This window comes from Vanellus vanellus (genome assembly GCF_965231255.1).
Source record: "Vanellus vanellus genome assembly, chromosome: 3".
Classification (NCBI taxonomy): domain Eukaryota; kingdom Metazoa; phylum Chordata; class Aves; order Charadriiformes; family Charadriidae; genus Vanellus; species Vanellus vanellus.
In genome coordinates this window covers 108082288-108100183 of record NC_138907.1, presented here as the reverse complement: position 1 = coordinate 108100183, position 17896 = coordinate 108082288, and the positions used below count along the sequence as shown (strand labels likewise).

General features: G+C 35.5%; 1 protein-coding gene across 1 annotated transcript in view; it reads right to left on the bottom strand.

Annotated features, from left to right (window-relative positions):
* Positions 1–17896, bottom strand: part of SNTG2 (syntrophin gamma 2) — a gene marked incomplete at both ends in the record, with an annotated part of 319669 nt that overhangs the window by 147430 nt on the left and 154343 nt on the right. Inside the window, 2 exons of the mRNA XM_082481246.1 lie at positions 9900–9957; positions 10054–10110. Of these exons, the coding sequence (XP_082337372.1) occupies positions 9900–9957; positions 10054–10110 (115 nt within the window). The remainder of the gene's footprint in view (positions 1–9899; positions 9958–10053; positions 10111–17896) is intronic.

Genomic DNA, 17896 nt, shown 5'->3' with positions numbered 1-17896 from the left:
TCAGTGGTGCCCACTGACAGGACAAGAAGTAATGGGCATGAGCTGAAATGCATGAAATTCCATCTGAACACAAGAAAGCACTTTTTACTGTAAGGGTGACCAAGCACTGGCACAGGTTGTGGAGTCTCCATCACTGGAGATATTCACAAGGTATCTGAACATGGTCCTGGGCAATTGGCTCTGCGTGGCCCTGCTTGAGCAGAGGCTTTGGGCCAGACGACCTCCAGAGGTCTCTCCCAACCTCAATAATTCTGTGATTTGCAAAGGTGCACACAGGAATATATTTAATATCCTTAAATATTTTAGCATATTTGTTCAAAATACCACTAATTTGAAATAACATTTACCTATTAAGGAACTATTTGTTGTAAATAAAAATATTCTGAATGAAAACAGGATTTATTTTTACAGTTTAATTCTCAGATGTTGACTCTTCTCACAAGAATTATCCTTCATACTCTATGCAACCCAGCTCAGTTTCTGGATCTTTTTGCTTAGAGGAACCTGGGCTTTGATTTTCTAATTCCCATTGCTACCGGAGCAACAGTGACACAGGAACCGAATTCATAGAAAAGAAAAAGTACCATGACAAGCAAACAATCACAGATCAGAAGCAGATAGATTTTCTCAGAAGTTTTGATTAAAACTTGCCAGGGAAATTAAGAAGAATCATTCCACAAAATTACTCATGTACAGCAGAATCCCACCTGGAAAAAGGTAACCAATTCAGACGCCACTGAAAAAAAAACCCTGAAGCGATGGAAATTTCTAACAATATATATACTTCCTATTTTTAGTGTCATATCTATTGTTGTGCTGTAATGACATGTGATTTTCTCTGTTTATCTTTGTGACTTCCCATCTCTATTAATTTTCAGTGTGTGTCTCTCATGTTCTCTCACCCCTTTCTCCACTCTATTCTCAAATGATCAGCAAGTATATAATTATTTCTGGACTTATGACCATCTTATGAGAGCTTTTTTTAAACAAAATTAGCTTAAACTGGAGATTTTACAGTTAGCAATAAAGCACACTGAAAACACGAGGCATGAATTGCTAAAACTTCTACTTTTTTTCAAATGAAATATTTTCATTCTAAAGAAGTCAGCTAATATTAAACAGGAAAAATTTTTCAGAGCTGAATTTGTTTTGAGTTTGATACTGGCTTTGCTCCTTCACCTGCTCCTTTTAGATGACCTCAGCAAAAAACAGGTTTTCAGAACATATTGCTCACTAGAATCTTCTACTGATAAAACCATTTATCTGTCAATGGCTAGCATTGAGTCCAACTTGAAAGGAGAACTACTGTAAAAACAACTTTCTAGTATTTTTCACTGCAAACTATTAACGGGATAAACTTAGCTTTATTATAAAAAAATATTGCTTGTTATTTCCTATACGCCAAAAAGTAAAATTAGGAAGATGTTAAAGGGTAATTAGTGAACACAAAAGCATACCAATGGGCATTAAGGAACCTGAAAAAACAAATCCTTTTATCCCCTGCCATGACTTTTAGAAGGCAGATGATATCATAACTGTTCAAATTTCAAAATACCATTTGTTACTATTGTCTACTAATTCAGAGAACCTACGCTAAAGACAAAATTTGCCATTTTTTACTGACCTGGTGAGGACAACGGCTGCATGTATACCAAAACTGAGAAGAATAGAACATGGAAAAGTCATGGGCATGGCACTATTTTTAATTAAATGTGCTTTGAAAGACAGTACAGAAAGGAGTTTTAAAGTTTAGTTTTACTTCTACCTATCTAACTCCTAGCAGTAACTATAGCAAAAATTATTAAAAGGCTTTTTGATGGTCTTCTGATTGTAAACAGCTTTGTGACATGAGCTGCATTGCCAGTTTATCACATGATCTGTAAAAAGTACCAGCATACACTGTGATTAAATAGAATTTAGACCTGCTTTAGGAAACAAGAGGAGAAAAATTCAGACGGTCTGAGGTTCCTGCAGAAGTCCAGGTGTTTGCATGTCTTGATGCAAGATCCTTACGCCAAACCAAATGGCAATGTGATTCTTGTAGGTGTTTCCAAACAAATAACATTACATTATGAGGTCAGTAAAGAAAACCTAGACACAACAGGTTAGGTCTTTAATTTAGGAAAAAAAAACTAGGAAAGAGTCTCAGTGTAGCTCAGTAGCTTGTAGATGTTGCAGCAGAGAGAACCCACAGGATTGGTTATCACGATAAATACTTCCTAGAGAAAAATACTTCCAGATTTACACACATTTAATAAATTAGGTCTTCATCATTTGATTTTGCCTTTATAGAAAAATATTAACTTTCAACATCAGGAAAAAAAATTGGAACACTAATAGTGTATGTAATTTTAAATTTTGCCTATTTAAGAAAAGTCATGTTGACCATATGAAAAGCAAAGCAGATATTTTTTAAAATGTATCTTCAGAAAATCTGAATGTGCTACATTACTACTGTCATTTATTACTTGGGATACTTGCCTAACCACAGCTAATAAGTCCCTTGAGTTTGAAGATAAAAGTAAAAATATGCATGCATCTTACATGGACAGAATTCAGACATAAGTCGCAATCATTAAGAAGCAAGAACAATAGTTGTAACTATGAATAAGTTATATTTTGTTTTTTAAAAAAAAAGTTCTACTAGCCAAAAATAGCTAACACTCCATTACGTGTCAGTGAAAAGCTGTTTAAAATTGCAAAAATGTGGTATTGCTAGGAATATGGTTAGCAGTGCTAGAAGCTCTAGGTACTCTATGCGTATAATTAATCGAAACTTAATAACATTTTCAGAGTTATTACAATACTTTTCAGGTAGAAATAGTTGTGCACATTTTAAAATTAATTAATCACTAGGTGAACAAATTGACAAAGGAATGTAGTACAATGTAAAGGAAGATGAATCTGATCACACAATTGCAATATTCTAATGTGCAAGGTTAGCTCTAATAGACAACGGATTAATATCGTATTTAAAAGGATCTCTGAGCTGAATAACATAATATAAAGTTAGACAAGTTATGAATAGGTAACCTCGTATAAGGAAATAAAGTATAATCTGGCATCTTCAATCTTTTCTTCCAGAAAATGTAAATAAGTTTCGATTAAATTCTAGTATAGTATACCAAAAAGCTTTAAATTCTGTAGAGGTGATAAATGGAAAACAAACTTGGAGACTAAGGGGGGATGCCAAAAGCAGAAGAAATACATACTTTAAATGAGTTACAACAAAGGAAGTAGTTCCTAAAATAGCCTAAAAAGTCTTTATTTCAGAAACCAGTAAGGGAAAGATAAGAACAGTGAAAAGACCAAAAATAGAACTTTTCTGAAATTGCGAAATGATGTTATTCAATTTCTCATATTATTCTATGTGACATTATCTCCTAGCAGAAGGGTCGTTACATTTGCTCTTTCCATCAAATACTCTGTATGATTCTTGACTGCTTCAGCACCAGATCCATCCATCCTCAGAGGGACTTCAGGCAGTTCTCTCCTGAAGACATTCTCTTAATGAAAACAGACTATATAGCTCTTTAATTTCTCTGCACAGAATAATTATCATTAACCTTTTTCTTCAACCTGGACTGTAGTGGTAACAAATTCAAATAGTAATTTTAAGTGCTATTTCATTAGATTTCTGCAGTTCATAAGGGAACTACGTTGTCAATCAGAGGTAGGTAGATGGAAGAAAGAACAGAAACTGTTCATGTCAGTGGCATCCTACGGCCACAGTTTATTCACTCAACTACCTGAAGCTACCTGAAGCAGATGACAACTGAAACAACATAACGTACTTTTCATACCTTTCTCTATTTAGTTTAGAGTACAAGAATGATAACCGTAATATTATAGGTCCACTGAAATGACAAATACTGTTTTTCAGATTTTATATCTACCTTTTTGTTTCATAAACCAGAAAATGCACCTTCCAAAGAGAATATTCGTCATAAAACCACACAGAACTGAAATACAGTTTCCAGAAACACTTTATATCTTAACATACCTGTTAAGCAAAACTAATTATCTTTTATTGAAAATTGATCTTCTTGACATGCAAGAAGAATTTGATCATTAATATACTCTTTGAATACAATTTCTTTATACACTTAACAGAAAAGCAATAGTCAGTATCAGGAACCTAACGCACATATTTTCAGACACACACACATATATATGTATACATACATTAAGGCTCACTTTGGAAAAGTGCACAAGCAACTGCCTAAATCGAGAGCTGGAAAGCTAATTCACTTTTTTTTTTTTTCTGCCAAACCAAAAGAATGAAAACAAATTTCAAATTGACCTAAAATGGGAATGCTCTGCTTTTCTCTGTAAAAATTAGTTCGAAAAAATAACACAAATTCTACAACGAAACAAAATTTCTAAGTGAAACTTACAAATATTTCATCCCAATTTTTCATGAAAACATTACCATCTTAAAAACATTTACGAGATCTGATTTTAAGTATATGCCTGCTCAGTTAACTAAACACTTAAAAATTAACTCTTTGCATCCTTCTACCCAAAGAAGTCTTTAGATTTAGGTCAAAAATTTAAGTCCCTTGCTTCAGCACTTAACCCTCAAAACAAATCCCAGAAGTATAAATTGTTCTAGAACCTTAACTCAAGAATTCATCTACCTACACGCTCCTCTAAATACACAACAACTGCTATTTGTATCACTGGACCTTAAGTGGGTTAACTATTACGTTGAATAAAAATACGTTCCCGAGTCAGGGATCAAAGTACCTTCCTTTTACTTGTTGACTGGTATTTTACAGTTCATTAAGATGCCCCTTCTATTAACAGGTACTGCCCTTTGCGGCCTGCCTAGTCTTGAGGAGGGAACAATAAAAAGAGAAATCCAAAACACTAAGAATGTTTTTCTGTGCCCTCTGAAAATAAATTTAGAGCTGGAGGCATGGGTCCAAGACACAGAACAGTGAGTAGACTCTATATTCAGATAGCATTAGCTTTCCAGTAATGAAAAAAAAGAACACTATCAAAGATAATTAAAAATTAATGATAGAAAACACTAATAATCCTAAAAAAAAAAAAAAAACCTGAAGAAATGTGTAAGTGATATTAGGAAATAGTGTACACATATTAAATACCATCCATCTTCCAATGTCTTATGCTCAAATGAGGCCTTTCTTATGTTCAAAGATGGCCTTGTGTTCAGTCTTCACCTTCATTAGCATAAGGCATAATGCAAATTTTTGATCCATTCTGACTTCCTTATAAACGCAAATACCTCTGCTTGGGCTTAACTCATCCTTAATCTTGACCTTGCTGGCTCACTGGAATTAATCTCCAAGGCTGATGAAGCCATGGTGAGTACAGCTGTAGGGATGAAGAACATCAGCTATGAACATACCCAAGCTGTCCAGCTTGACTGTAATCTCACATCATGCCCACCGACTCGTTCCGACTAGGCTTGCTTACCCTAATTGTACCGCCCTTCTGGACGACCAGAGGCAACACAGAAAAAAATACCTATGGGGGAAGTATCACGTATGCTTCCATACTCAACCATCTTTGCTTGGCATGCAACTGTAAGTGAAACTGTTAAAAGCCCTCATCAAACTGACACCGTGTCCTCCAAACAGATGGTCCCAAATGCAGGCAGCCAGGATGTGATATTTGGACACAGCCTGTGTTTGCAGAGCCCACGGTTTTAAGCCAAGAATGTTTCAGTGGCTGAATGTCCTGAGTTCGTTCCCGTCCTGCCAGGGTATACCGCATCCTCTGTCAGAAATGGACTAAACACACAAAATAGAAGATTTTTCGATGCAGCAGAATGTGAGTTATAAGTCACCTTTTATCACAGAAGGTGGGAAAATGCTTTCAAATTAAGGTTTTAACCAATTTTGGCTCTCAAAAGAGCACCTTTTTTGAAACTGGCAAAATGCAAACTATCCCTATTCCACCAGGTTTTATTTAATTTTATTTAACTATTTTCATCACGCCTCAGTGAGCTGAACCCACTGTTCGGTTTCATCGTTACTGCTTGTCTGACTCCACATGTTATCTGAGACATGTGAAAAGCTCACAGCAGAAGCCGGATTATTACAGCAGGTCTCACGAAAATGGAAAGTTGCATCAAGGTAACAAAATTTGACTGCTAACTTGACGACTTTGCAACACAAAGCAGAAATTTGATTGCTTGATATTTATATTTATCAAAATTTCCAAAACTATATGCAGTAAGTCACTTGTATGTATGAGGAGGTTAGATTTCAAAATCCATTTGTTTTTACAGTCTACACAGTTTAGATTCCATAAGTTCATAAACACTTTTTAATAATTAAAGATGGGAATAAGAGAGAAAGATGTAAACACATGAAAGGTCATACAGTTTACCCATGTACTGTGTATAAGGTTTCTTCAAAGTTTATTAAATGGCTCGGACAAAATTTCTTACAGATCCACTGTACAAGTAAGCCTGACTGATCTCATTCCCTTCAAAGCTGAGGACGTTCAGTTACACATCTCTGAGAACAGGACTCTACATCTATTTGACTGTAAGCCTACTGCAGTCTTTACCATAAATAAATTGTTAATACTAATTACAACACATATATAAAAATAATATACACCTAGAAGATATCAGCAAACCACCAACTATTGTACAATGATTTACTCTATCTTAAGCCAATTTCAAAAGGAAAACACAGGAAAGCAATACTGTATCAAATTACATTAAAAAAATCCAAAAACTAGAGAAACCATGAATCACTCTGAAAACATCCTACCGATAAGCTTCAACATCAATAGCATCTTTTAATAATCTGGGAGATTGTTAGTAATGTTGCTAGTATGCTGAGTCAACTGGATGATCTGATATATGGGTAGGAGAAAAAAATCCCTGCTTTGGAAGGGAAACAATTACCTATGGGATTAAAATTACTCTGTAGCTAATTATATCACTTCACTTTTGAATTTATAAATGTGTTTGCATTTACTTGTTCTCATTCTGTCTGGCACAGGACTTTTGTCCCTCTGAAACTAACATTAGCAAAAGCCTCGGTGGTATGAAAAAAACATAACCTCCCTTAGACTGGAAGACAGAATCCAGAGAAAAATGTAAAGGGCTTAAACTTGGTGATGAGTCATTGGCATTAGCAAAACTTGCTCTTAATATTGTTGAGGAGGGCACGTGCCCAGGAAAAATTCAGGACGTTTTTCACCGTGATTTGTAATACACTGGACAGTAGTCTCCAGCACTGAATGACCACTTAACCTTGTCTTCCAGAAATGTAAAGCTATGCTCTTTAATTGAGTTTCTGCGTATGTTTCAGTGCACTTGTTCAGGAAAGTCTTATTGACTAGACTGGTCTAGTAGGATAACTTAATCTGAAAGTTATAAACACAGTGATCGCAGCTAAGGGGTCTCTAAGCCAGTCGAACCTGTAAGAATAGTATTTATTACCACTGTTGCTACAGAAGTGCTCGTGTTGAATAATGAAATCAAATCCAATTGAAATGTTCACCCTATCTCAACAACTGAAGTGCAAATGCTTTCAGCTGCTGCTTAGGTCAATACCAACAAAATCACTTCTCCTATATTTGAAAAATTTAAGGACTACAAAGATAGCTGACTAATTACATTATTTAGGATAGCACAAAGGTTGCACAGATATAAAAAGGAAGCAACTGCATTATTCTATTATACTTCTAGCTTTGGAACTATAAAGTAGTACTGTTTCCAAAGAAAGTAAGCTTGGAAATATGATTTTGCAGTGTTGTTGTATAACGTGCACTCAACTTCACATAAAGTATCACAAGTTATCTGCCATTTTAGGAAATCAGTACTTTAGTCAGTAAGGATAACTTAACTCACATAAATTCGGACATTTTACTCAAGGACCCAAAATAGAAAAATCCCTCATAGTAAAATTCCTGATAAGAAAACCCTTTTTTATCAGGTAACTGATATATTTTCAAATGTTACTGCATGATACAACTTCTTTTTTTTTTCGTTTAGTATATTTGCTTGAACTAATCTCACTGCTTAACTCAAAGCCACCTCTGAAGCTAACCTATCTGTTCCACCCTTGTTAGCTCCTTGTTATAATGAAAGTCCATTGGTGATTTAGTCACATTATGAACATACAGATGTTCAGTCCAAAATTCAGTTTGAGATAAAGCTGTAAGAGTCTCATCTCTCCCTCATGCTTAACATTTCCTCTCATTATATCAAATATGAATAATTTTCCAGATATCCTTTTATGCATAAATATATATATTTAAGTATTTTCTGAGGAAAGATTTTAAAATTTGAGGTAAACAGCTGACCCCCAAAAAATTTTTTTGGACTTGTTACTCTACAAATAAATACAGTTCATGAAAAACTACCTACAATATACAAAACTCTTCATAGAAGTATTTATATACAAACTCACTACTAACCTTGATTGAAAGTACTACATCCTAAGAGGGGAGGAGATAGCTTGCTTTGTTGGCAATTAATTTCCCGAATTACTTTCCTTAGACCTGAATGCTTATATTCATTTTATTATGACGATGCATTTATTTTCTTGGTATAGTTTATTACACTGCGTATTCAAGGAGCCTATTATTGTTCCACGTATAATAACACAATTGACATAAAAACACCTTCTCTTCCTCACTGCAGAAATATCGTTATAGAAAGAACTTTCATACTGAAATATATATAAGTAGTGTACACAGGCAACTTGAAGCAGTCTTTCCAAGAGGATACTGGCATAGCCTATCCATTCACTATTCACTAGGTATCAGCTGAAAATGGGTTACCAAGTTTAGGTATTACATTTCAAGTAAAATAAGGACCCCCTGAAGAAAATGCAGAGGAGAAAAACAAGCACAGCCTGCGATTTAGTAAAGCACGAGGCTGAACGTGGTGCCACGCAAATGTGCTTAATCCCCACTGCAGCAAAGCGGGAAGAGAGGCTGAGGAGTTCAAAAGATCATGCCGGTGGCTCGGAGTCCTGTAAAGGAGCAGGACATGCACCGAGGGTCACAGTGCACACTTCGTGCAGGAAGGGTTACGTGAAAAGGGTAGATTTATTCTAGAGAAGAGGGGTAACGCATAGAAGCTCATCATAAAAACATGACAAATCTTCAGATATGTAAAAGAATGCCCCAGCAAAGAAAAGAACAAACTACTCCCCATTTCCCTGTCCACCAGAGAAGAAAATCTGACTTTGTTTTTGATCAGCTGAGACCCTTATTTCACGTTGCAAGGCACTGCCCACCCACATGCAACGGTTCTGCTTTTCCTTACTGAGGGGCTCCTTTGTTTTCCAGAGCAGTTCTCCAGCTTGCCAAGATCAGCACAAGGTCTGACACCATCCCTCAAAGGTTCCTTCTGCTAGATAAATGTCAACGTGATGCTTAACTGGGATAGACTACACTGATTTAGATCTTGTGTTATCATCACCGTAATAAACATTACAAATCTCTCTGCTTGCAACTAGGCACAGTTTGTCATACCACAGAGCAGTGAATTACTGCGTGAGGAAAAAAGTATGTCCGGTTTGTATTTTTTTATCCTCTGGGTTATTAAAGTTAAGTACATCAATAGATTTCCTATCTCATTGTTTTGTATTCACAAGTAACTTTAAATATTTTGTTTACAACACAACTGTCTTACTGCAGTAAAAAATACGTTTGCTGAAACTATTACTTACCAGCAAAATTTCAAGGACAGGTCCTAAAGACTTGAAAAGATTATAGATTTTAAATTTAACACAAAGACACATGCACCATTTGGACATTTATAGAAAAGCTAATGTGAGGCTGAAAGAATAAGCCATACTTCTGTTTCAGTTGTCAGTTTAAAGAGCATTTAATTTTTCAAAAATCCCCATATGTACTACAGCTCTATGTAAGTAAATAACATAAATATAAGTTACCTGCTTGGTCTTTAAATATTTTTGATATGACGACAGGCACTTTGTGCTCAGCACCACCCTGTAAAAGATGTGCATTAACCATGAGATCTCAATTAAGACTGAAGTGAGCTAGTCATAGTGAAAATTAAAAGAAGAAACAGGAAGTTATCCGTACCTTTATGCTTAACCCCAAGCCACCAACTGGTTGTCTATGAAGTGTAACAGTTCTGTGCTTTAAAAAATTGGAGAAAAAAATAAATTTAGGTGAAAACACAATATCTGAATAAGCATAGAAGAAGTTTCTAAACTGCTTTCTACTTAAAAAAATAAAATTCTCAAAGGTAGCTTAGAATCTGAGTGATCAAGTTCAGTTCTGAAATATCATTCAACGCTGACTTATAGGGACTTATTTAATTCCCTACCATAGAGAGCAGAACTCGTGTGTGAATTGTGCATGCACACTTTTAATGTGTTTTTCTATTGCTGAACTGTTGTACCTCCTAAACAGAAATTTTTATATGCTTTTGCTTTGTTTTGGCATGAGAAAACTATATGAAGAGCTTCGAGGTGTGCATTTTCATAGCTATCAGGTATAGATGATATTTATTCTAATTTTTCAATCACAAATAGCAATGCTTTCTAATCCATATCTTCAGACCTATACCAATTTTTTGCAGCATATGCCTAAAGACTTTTAGCGATAGTCTGCTTCAAACGGTTATTTTCTTGCATTTCACATTTAAGTGCATAAAGAAGATAAACATTCATCAATATTTTTCTATGGCAACCTATCGTATGCTTAACAGTATGCTGAATTTGACAATTCATTAATGTGTAACTCGTGGTTCCTGACAACATAATAATAGTACTTCATCTGTTGACAATAATTATCGAATTGAGGGGATTTTTTTTGCAACATGCTGAACAGTACTGCATAGAATGCCATCTTTACAATAATTCCTGAACGTGTGCATTTATGAACAAGATAACTATTTTTTCTTTTTCTGTACATCAGAAATTCTATATGAAATTACTCCTATATGTATACTTCCTGATTGGGTATTTTTATGATTACCCTAATTCAGATAAATGTAAATTTCTATTCCAATAGTCAAGCCCATATTATATTAACAAGTTATTGTTAGCTTTTTTTCTAACACTCACCTTACTAGACATATGTTCATATTGACTCAGGGCAAAGGGGAACACAATAAATCATACATTTTAGTCTAATTTTAAGAGGTAAAAAAAGGTTAAGAAGGTTAAGAATAATTTCATATATTTTCAAAATTTCTCTCTTCTTTTCCCATGAACATTATACTACACCAGTCTGTGCTAAAAATGGAAAAATATTATATTATGACACACGGTACCTGATTTATAGCAAAAAGGTTTATACGATTCAATTTCAGATGATATAATTCAGCTTTATTGAAATCTGTGCTAATTCAAATTTTCATACATTTTCTTCATTTTGAACTGCATCAAAACTTTTGATCAGAATTATCATATGCACTGACAAAGTTCAGATCCAACCTGAATTAGAATACATCTCTACTTTTAAATTCAGTGACTCATTCCCAAGAGTTATTTTCCATGACAAAAATCCTGTCTACTTATTTAAATTCATGTTTCTCTCCACCTATACTTACACGCTGTAAACAAATTATCCCAATATATCCCATCACGTAGGGATGATGGAATAAATATTTTGACAGTTTAGTTTGCTTTAGCATTATTGGACAGCAAATACAAAACCACTACATGGACAGCTTTGGCTATTTTATAAAAGACAAGCAAGGTATTATTTATTGGCATCTTACATATTCAACTACAACCAACGTGTATTTTTATATTGTTGATAGGTATATTCCAAGTGATAATACTGGTGATATAATTGAGTTTGTAGCTCTATGAAGCAATCTATTTGCATAATATATTGTCATAATATTGATATTTGTATTTTTATAGTTCATAGCATGAACATCCAGAGCTTCAAATATTCCTATTCAGACACTTTGAAAGAAGGTATTAAACATGTACCTAAACATTTCCTACATAACAGCTTTTTTAGTAAGAGCTACATTTAACAGCAAAAACTTCCTTCTTTTAAAGATGTTCAAATTGCAAAGTAAAATGCCAAAAGCTGAGCATGATCAAGTGTCATAATCAAGATCATTTACACAATCTTATTTCAGTCCTATGATCACACATCATTTGCTATGACTACGACTAGCGGTCATACGAGACCAAACATCACATTTCATTTTCTACAGATAGATTTTTGTTATTGATTTTGAGTTTTAAAAAATTGAACAGTGTACAATTCCAGAAGTTTAGAAGAAAGCTAATACTGGGTCAGTACCGAAACCATGTAAAGAGAGACATGGATCCTCATTATATTACAATACTTTAAGGTCAGATGATCATAAATCTGGTAACGAACCATCCATTCCATTATGGAATAATAGAAAAAACAGTTCATGCAGATTTAAAAAGGGATAATTTTAAAGGGGAAAGTGTTATGGAAAACACCTTTTCAAAGTGTTATGGAAAATACCTTTTCAAATTACGTGAATACTTGCTATGAAATTTTGAATCTTGATGGCAGAGTACCTGTGTTGTAATAACCCTTGTAAGGCAGCGATCTGACACCCCACAAAAACTGGATTAAAAACACAAACCTGTTCAGAATAATATGGTGTATTTTAAGCACATGTAAATTGGCTAGCTAAAAGATTCCAAATCAAAACATAATTGAGATAAAGCTACTATTTAGTGGATATGCTTCTTGTGGGATAGCGACAGTACCTGGATTATATTAAAAAAAAATAATAAGCGATCTAAAAAAATCGAAATTAATTGCAATCATGTTTGTAAGGCACAACACGTGATAAAATTAGTGATGAACAGGACAGGTTCTGAGCACACAGAACTTCAAGGTCAAAGGTCATTTCAGATCACCCTTGTAATAAGGAGAACAGGCCAAACAAATAGAGAAAAGCATGGTATCAGGCAAAAGGTGGTCTTGCAAAAAAACCTGACCACATGAGTCACGCTGAGTATGAGAAAAACCTACGTTCCTGCACAAAGCCAGGCCCAAATCACTAGTGTAATACTACATCATCAGCAGACTATTAAGAATGAGAGAGAGACTATAATTTTTTTCTGTATCTGGCAGTGATCCACACACTTTAAATAATATAGCTAGTTCTGATATGCTAATTTTGAAAATGATGCAAATAAATTGGAGAGGTATCAGGCGAGAGCCGCAGGAGCGCTAAATAGCTTGAGAGATTTGTGTAGTAGTGAAACAGATGCCAGGAGTTAAATATATTTAGCTTTTTAAAGCACTTTTCAGGGATGATCAAGCACAGTTTTAAAGCATCTTCCCTGGCAGAAGATGACCAAATCTTACAGACAGATACTGTGAAAATGTTAATGACTTGACGTGGTAAACAGACACATTCAGACTATAGACACAAGACTTAAACTTTTGCAGTATGACACGCCATAACTAGATTTTTTAAAAAACTGGTTTTGATAGTAATATGGCCTTGAGACCTTACAGTGTGCAGATATTTCTTTTTTATCTTTATTTAACGCACAATATGTCATGTTATTTCATGAACACAAATTTAATTTAGTTCTGTATGTAGTATTACTAAAATACTTGGGGCTTTTTTATACTCATAAGCAGTACGATACATAGGTACATCCACATAAATTAAGTAAGTTTCACAGCCTGCCACAAGCATCCTTATTCTACAGAGCAAGGATGTAGGCACTCACAGATTTAGGGACAATTATTTCTGTTTTAGTGATGGGAAACACCTAAATGCTTTTTCTAAGTATTTGTATGAACTTTATCTGTTCAAAGTAGCTTGTTGACCAGCTTCAGCCTTAGCTTTGAATGTTCAGCATTTTAACACATCATAATTTCACATTAGAAGATGAGATGCACCTAATGCCTGATCAGCAGTGTTAATTTGTTTTTAGTTTATGTACGTGACACATCTAGGATCATAATGCACCTCTATTCCAGGGGAAGGATGAATCACCACTAGATATTGAGACTACCCTTTTCTTCCTGTAACCCCTCAACTCATCCTCTGTGTATCTCCCAACATAAAAGACAACACAAACCCAAGATTCAAGAGACAATAGCCTGTATACTTCTACCTTCTTAATATTTGACTTTGCAACTGTAACTTCAACTGCTGTCGTCCCGTTCTCTTCTCAGGACCTTTCTTTGCTTTCGTTCTTCTTCTCTCATAACTCAAAATTCAGGAAGGTATTTTTCACTCCTCCTTCAAACCAAGGAACAGACTATTTGTCTTACAATTCCAGTCTCACAAGCCACGCCTATGCTAAAATTAAGCAGGCTGGAGGATTTTCTCCAGCAAAGCAACACAGTAAAACTCCCGTCCACACTACTAAATCTTTCTTTCCTTTAAAGCATTATGACTACCATCCAAACTGCCTAACTGGGACACTACATGACACATACCATCTCCTGATTTGGTGTGAGGTATTGTTTAAGAGAGTTGTAACTGGCATTGGCCAAAACTGAGACAGAGGGTACACCAACACCCGGTGTAGACAATTTGGCACAAGTCAAAACGTAGCCAGGGAGCACACTCACGTACAGTATAGACAACTGTGGGCCAATGTTAAATGTGTGCTATGGCTGTGTTTTATTTTCTAACAGAGATGAAGTCATATAGAACTTTGTATAACGAATCTTGCAATAAATAAACAGAAAGAAAAAGGACACCAATATACACTAACTCCATGCACAGAATTAAGGTATTTCTAATTATCCCTACAAGTACTGGTAGCATTGGTAGTCATGTACAATAAAAACATACATGTAAAATAACATACATATTAGATTTTATTTAAATTATGATGGAAAAGCATGTAATATTCTGATGGCTGTCACAGAGTAAGACAAAGTCCTTGGTCCAAAGAACATTCCAAAAATTTCTCTTAATATACTCTAAATGATGATGCTTCTATAGCTGGCACTATAGATACAATTCTAATAGTGTGACACTAATAAATCATTTTATAACCTAGTAATGCATATACTAATACTGGTACAAACATATTCTTAGAATTGTGAGTCAAAAGTTTAGCCAAACTCAGGTTTCATGAAAGCAAATCCACCTAACAGCCCTATCTGCCAAAGCAGATAGGTTTCTGGTTGCGCACTTGAGTGCTACTGGTAACACAATTCCTGAACGTGGACTACTTTACTGGTAATGTTGTCTGTCTGCCTCTATTTTTTCAAGCTGTCAGCTGTGCAGAGTTGGAAGGAAAAGACTAATTGATCATATGTTATCAAGAATCTTTTGTATTAGAATCTAATCTTCTATACAAATGTGGATTAAACACCCAAGCGACAGGCTTCAGCATTCTTAATGAGATCTCTGTGAAAACAGAACTGTGTAGACATACAGTGTGTTTGGAATGCAGTCTAAAATACAGAGCGTATTTTCAATTATAGATGTGACAGAATAAAGTTTCCGTCAAATATTTGATTCCAGGCATGTACATTGAAATTAACCTGAAATTTCCATAACATGATCTATAGGGAACAGAAATCTGTAATAATGACGACGATGCCCAGCCACTGGTGTAAAGCAAGGAGGCAAAGGCAACGACAGAAGCAGGTGTCCAGAGAAATGTGTTAGCTGAGAAAAGCTCAAGAGAAAGTTAAAGCTGAAAATCTCTTGAACACAGAAATCACCTTCTAAGGACTGTCTTTCCATGTTTTCTCATAAAAGAAATGAAGGCAGAATTCATGGAAGATGAGAGTTATCTGGTTTATTGTGTTAGTATCAAAGATCTGAGCACCTTCCAGAAGGAAGAGGGAATATATATATATATGTCTCATTGAGAAGACTTTCATGAACTTCATACAGGCAGAATCTACAAGTCACATCTTCTGTCAGGATGCAACAGGTTGGTGACGTGGGAAGTAACTCCATTAGTCGCTCTTGTGATGGACAGCATCAATGTACTTTCTTGATGTGTGAATGCCCTTCTTAAAGCAGAGATCCCAGACAGCTGTAATGGTGGTAGGTGACCATCAAGCAAATAGCCCGATACGTTTACAATTCCAGGGAGAAGACTCCAAAATGTTTGACTGAACAAGTGCACGGCGGCACATCCCACAGTAATCCTGCTTAGCCCAAGAAGCGCCAGGCAGGTTTGGTCTGCATTTGTACCCAAAATGCAAGGAAACGCATGAAATAAGTCCTAGCTATGAAGATTAGCTAGGGAGAAAGGAAGCTACAGACGTGGACTTCTAGAGTAATGTTCTCCAAAACTCTTTCAGTAGTCCCTGTAGGGCTGGGGAGACAGGCAAGATTTTAATGCCTTGCTAAAGAGATGGCTCAAGGAAGATGGATTCGGATTCATCAGAAACTGGGGGCATTTTTGAAACAAAGGGAGCTTGTACAGGAGGCACAGGCTTCATCTGAACTGTAAAGGAACCAAAGCTGCTGGTACTTAAAATTCAGGAAGGCCACGAATAAAGTTTTAAACTCTAGCATTGGAAAAGTTTACAGGTACAGACAACAGTATAGTTGTGAACAATGCTTCTATTATGGATATAAACAGAGATATTCTGTATCCTGAAGTGAAGGACGGGTTAGAGAGGGAATAATACAAATAGGAAACGCAGAACAGAGTGCTAGGAACAAAATCAAAATTGCAATAAATCTGAACTAAACTCTGGAGAAGCCGAAAATACTCTAATACTGGGATGTAAAGCATATATGAAAGGTAAAATAGGCTAGATAAGCAGCAGAATAAATGCCTTATGCTACAGTGAAACTAAGAGTCAAATAAAACCAATAAGGCAACTACTTTAACAAGTGTAACGGCAGATTCCAGGCTAAGTACAAGCAAGTCTCTTTACTAGTGACCACTCAACTAGGATGATAACAGTGACTGACATATGCAAAGAGGCAACAGGAAAGAGAAGTGTAACAGTGGTAACAGACTTCACTTAACCTCCAGTAGATCGGACAGATACACATACGGATATAAGGCAGTCAATAAAAAGTAGGTCTCTATCAGTCACTGCTTCACGGAGCTCACAAGATTAGACTCGGTACTTGCCCTAGTCTCAAGTATAGCAGCTAAGAAAATTAAAACTTTATAGGCAGTGTCAAGAGTACTTAGGGGTACCACACTGGAAACACATAGCCAACGAATGCCATTTGCCAGAAGGACTTAATTTGGAGAAATAGGAAAACCGCATGGCTACAGAGGAGGTTAAGAGAGGTTATTACATGTAAAGAGTGATGGAAATCATATTCATCTGAAGATAAGAAAAAGGAACATAAGCAAATAAAATTGAAAAACAAAATTAGGCAGCAACAGAAAAGAGTTCCAAACACTGCCAAAAAGAATAACAATTAATAATAAATCTTCAAATCTGTCAGGAGCAGGAGGTCTGCCAAAGAAACCACAGCGTTGACCTACAATCATGATATAAAAGGGATACTCAGAGTAAATAAGGCTACTGAAGGGAAGATAAATTAACATTTTTCATTAGTGTGAAAGAACTTTCTTTGTAGCACAAAGGATTTATGGATCTGTCTGAATTTAAAACCACTTTAGAAGCAAATTGACTAAATAACTGTAGCAAATCACTGGGGTGAGATAACATCCACCCTACTCTTAAAGGAACACATGAATGAAACAAAGCAGGAGCACTGGAGTGATACTTCCCAATAAAGCCTTCAAACACGAAGACTACAACGTTGAAAATGAAATCCCATTTTTTTATATAAGGTTCCAGTTAAGGCTTAGGAAACTTAAGGCCTGCACTAAACAAATTAGAACTATAGGGGAAAAAATAAAATCTATATACAGCGAAAGAAAATGTAACAAAGAGCAGAACTGGCAGTTTGATGAACTTGATCTATCTTGGAAGAGATAGTGCATTTTATAAAGGCAAGTTAGGGAAACACAGGAATCGTGAGGGAGGAGCCTTGCAC